We start from the raw sequence: 3,919 nt of genomic DNA, 5'->3' as shown, positions 1-3,919 counted from the left end.
GCTGCCACACTGTGCCCTGAGTTGTCCCCAGCCCGTGGCCCTCTAACCGCAGCAGCCCCGTGGACGGGAGAGGCAATGGGCAGCAATACGCGAGAGAGCGAGGAACGGTGCTGCTTTATTGCTGGGACAGGACGGAGAGTTTGCTTCCTAAAAGGAGACGCTGAAAACTGGAGCAGGATGGCAAGAGCTGGGCTGGAGCCTGGGGAGAGCCTGCAGGAGGAGCTCTCTAGACGTGTCTCCTCGTCCCTCCTTGGGCAGCAGCCCCTGCGTCTTCCAAGGGTGTCGCTTCCCTGGCAGAGAAGCTGTGGGTGGCAGGGACGGCCGGCTTCCCGCTTCTGCGGCTGAGCACTTCCAGGGATTTTTCAAACCTCTCAGATGCCTTCTTCCTCCGCATCACCTTTCTCTCCTCTTCTTTCAAAAACTGCTGCTGTAAGTGTTTGTGGAAACGTTCGGTCTTCTTTTTGGCCTCTTCAAAGTGTTTGACCTTTACGAAAGCAAACGTTAAGGCCTTGTAGCCACTGTCCTAACCATGAAATAAAGAATTCCAAAGTGATGTTTGAATTTGGGAAGAGAGACATCCTGCCGCACCCCTTACCCTTGGAGGTCAAGGTGACCTCCAAGCAAAAAGGCTCCAAAATTCTTAAGTACGACTCTATAAACATTGGTCTGAAAATGATTATTCAAATCATCCTGCCTCCTTGGCTATAATTCATTTTATACCACTGCCAGAAGCGGGTCTGGGGGACAGCAGTCACACTCTCTTGCATTCTTGCATCTCAGACCCAATCCATCACACCGGTAACAAAACCCCACGTTATTAAACCAGCCGATGACAACGTGGTCACCTGGCTTGAGTGGGGTCTCTACCAGAATTCACTGGGCAAGCTGACGAGCTTGCTGCCACCAAGGTGTCATCGCAGGTGTCGCACGGGTTTCCATGCTTGCAGGTCTCTCCAGCCCCAAGGGGTTTGCACCCCCAAAGACAATTGACTGTGAGCAGAAACCTGTCCGTGAGTGTGACACAAACCCAGGGCGCACCCGCTGTGACACAAACTGGGTGTCACAACACAGCGCGGGGCTTGGCTGTCACCAAGGGCTGATTCACTGCGCTGCCCCGAGGACGTGGAACTCACACATGGTGAATGTTTGTGGGCCAGGAGGATCTCCTCGCCTCACAGCTATGGGTAGGTATGGGGTTACCACCAGTCTGCTGAGTCCAGGTATAAGGGAACACCAAGCCCAGGAGAAGATGCCTCGGCTCTGCCTCGCAAGGTTGTCATCTCTGTGACAGCAGGAAGAAACCATCCCTCGGGACCTGTTGGTGTCACCGGTTCATGTCCCAAGCACAGATTTTAGCAAAAGACACTGGGAATTGAAGCCATCAGACATTAATTTCTGTATTAGACTTTCTCATTTGAGCAAACCCCACCTGAGAGGTGAAGCTGGGTAAGCTTTCTTCCCTGCTCTCACTAATGCCTGCTACGGGGCTGCACAGTTCCTCACCTAATTGGGTTCCCTCACCCAGAGCCAGGCCCTGGCAGGACCCTGCAGCTCTGCCAGAAACAGTCGAGAGGGTGGACTTTGCAGCCCCATGTTGTAAAACTTTGATTTAAACTGAAAAACTGCTGAAATAACGATGCTTAGGGTTTCTGCCCAAAGCAGGATGGCAAAATTCCTTGGGATACGTGCAGTAGGGTGCAAGGAGAGGGTTCAGGTGGTGCTGGCTGGGTACTGAGGACAAAAAGCTTGGCAGGAGCAGCGGGGGGGAGCTGAAGGGAACTGCTCAGGGAGTGAAGGTCCAGGTATGTCTAATGCCACCCTACATCCCAGTTCTGAGCTTATAGACTCAGCGCGGCATCCCTCACATTCCCACGGGAGAGACTGTCCCACCTGCAGGAGATGAACTAATGAACCCCTTACTGCTGGACTCAAGGTGAGAAGCACTAAAGGGGGATTGGGCTGCTAAATGTGGCAAAGCCTTTGCCTGGTCCCCGCTGCTGGGAGTTCACACGTCAGCACTTCACCTACTTTTGATCATTTTTCCCTTGCTCTCCCTGCGTATCGTAGGAACGACACCTAAGTTGAGGTGGAACGACATCTAAGTCGAGGTTAGGTCTGTGGCTGGTGGTGCCTGTAGTTTATCGTCCCAAAACCCAGTGGACTTGCAGATAGGATATGGCAGCTGTGGCCTGAGGTCAGGATGGAGGTGCAACCATTCACGTCAAAGGTCCTCCAAGAACTGATAGCTGCCTCCCCCCAACAATTTTCTTCCCACTCCCCTGGAGAGAGCCTTGGCACCCACACCCCGATCCAGCGGGCTGAAGACCTGGGGGCTGAGGACCTAAGCGGTGGTTTAAGGACTCTGAGGAACTGAGACACGAGCGCTTGCACAAGAGCTTCCTCCAGCCTCGTGTCATCTGCAGCTCTCGCTGCCGACCTCTTCAGAGGAGGGGGATCTCCCTCCACTTTCCCAAGACATGTCCACTTGCAGCCAAACACAGAACAAACCCTCCCCTTGCACTGGAGGGGACATGAACCCCATCCTGGGGGGCAGCGCCAGGGGGGCCTGGAGGGGTGAGGGGGAACGGAGCCATCACCTTCTTTTCCAGGAGCAGCAGGGCATGGCGGCTTGTGCGGCTGGAGGACTTGGCCAGGTGGCTCTTGGACAAATGGCTGTCCATGTCGAGGTCCAGGTCTGCAGAGCTGCTCCGGGTGAGAAGGGCTTCATGTCACACAGAGCGGGGTGCAGGGCATGAAGAACCATACCCCATGGACCCTCATCCCCAGCCATTGGGAGTGTCCCCAGCCCCAGAACGGAGAGAAGGCTCCCCAGACCCAGGATGATGAGAGGGTCCTCCAGCCCCAGCCTTTGGCAGGGCCGCCCAGCCCCGGGACAGTGTGAGGGTCCCCCAGCCCCAGGCATCGTGAGGACCCCCCAGCTGCACGATGGTGTGAGTGTCCCCGAGCCCCAGCCATTGGGAGGATCCCCCAGCCCCGGGATGGTGAGAAGGTCCCCCATCCCTAGTCATTGTGAGGGTCCCCCACCCACAGGATGGTGTGAGGGCCCCAGTGACCCAGGATGGTGTATGGGTCCCCCACCCACAGGACGGTGTGAGGGCCCCCCAGCCCCAGCCATTGTGAGGACCCCCCGTGCCCGCACCGGGGCCCACCGAGCTGCCGGCTCTGGGGCGGTGGGAAGAAGGTGATGCGAGGCCGCGCACCGCCCGGCTCCTCCATGGCCCCTGCCGCCCGCCGTTGTGTGTGTGGTGCCGGTTGCCATGGGGGGCCCAGCCCAACCCCACCACCGCTCCCCGCCCCCCCAGGGCTGCCGGGCAGTGGGGCCCAGCGGGGGACAGGGCCGGCTGTGTTTTAACATGTATTTCTAGGCGCAACCAGCACACCCCAGTGGCAGTGGCTCTGGAGCCCTCCTGGCCCTGCCCCAGCACCCTGGATCACCTCCAACCTCTACCTCAGTGTCACAGTGGCCACCAACAGTCACCTCCTGCTGTTCACCTACCACATCAGCACCATCATCAACATCTCGCTGGAGGTGGTGAACACCCTCTGTCCCGACGTCAAGTACCTGCACATCCCAGTGATGGATGCCCCCACCATCCACATCTCCAGCTGCTGTGACTCCATGGAAGCTAAGATCCCACAGCGTGGGGACACTCAGGGGATGGACACTGCTCCACCGTGCTGCTGGGTGAGCAGGTCCCACCATCTGCTTGTCCTACCTCCTGAAGCACCACTCCATGTCCCCAGCAGGCGCCCACACCTGGATCAAGTCCTGCCATCCCATCGTACGACCCAACAGTGGCTTCTGGCAGCAGCTCACCCAGCACCAACACAAACTCTGTGGTGTCAACAGGCTCCGAATGATCATCTCTCCATCAGGGATGAGCCCCAGTGTTTATGA

At 57.6% G+C, this 3,919-nt stretch overlaps 1 protein-coding gene across 1 annotated transcript; it reads left to right on the top strand.

The window, feature by feature from the left end:
* Positions 1–2,621: 2,621 nt before the first annotated feature.
* On the top strand, positions 2,622–3,919 carry DUSP18 (dual specificity phosphatase 18). The gene is made up of 3 exons (XM_074159804.1): positions 2,622–2,712; positions 3,444–3,550; positions 3,662–3,919. Exons 1-3 carry the CDS (start codon positions 2,622–2,624, stop codon positions 3,917–3,919), a joined length of 456 nt encoding a protein of 151 aa, XP_074015905.1.

This window comes from Numenius arquata, chromosome 16 (genome assembly GCF_964106895.1).
Source record: "Numenius arquata chromosome 16, bNumArq3.hap1.1, whole genome shotgun sequence".
In the NCBI taxonomy this organism is placed as follows: domain Eukaryota; kingdom Metazoa; phylum Chordata; class Aves; order Charadriiformes; family Scolopacidae; genus Numenius; species Numenius arquata.
This window is presented reverse-complemented; position numbering and strand designations above follow the sequence as displayed.

Excerpts from the sequence above, each read along its gene's own strand:
- DUSP18 (XM_074159804.1), top strand. The coding sequence starts at position 2,622 with ATGGCGGCTTGTGCGGCTGGAGGACTTGGCCAGGTGGCTCTTGGACAA. Across the intron at positions 2,713-3,443 it reads GGTCTGCAGAGCTGCTCCGG|CACCCTGGATCACCTCCAAC; the intron begins GTGAGAAGGGCT and ends GCCCTGCCCCAG. Across the intron at positions 3,551-3,661 it reads TCATCAACATCTCGCTGGAG|CGTGGGGACACTCAGGGGAT; the intron begins GTGGTGAACACC and ends AAGATCCCACAG.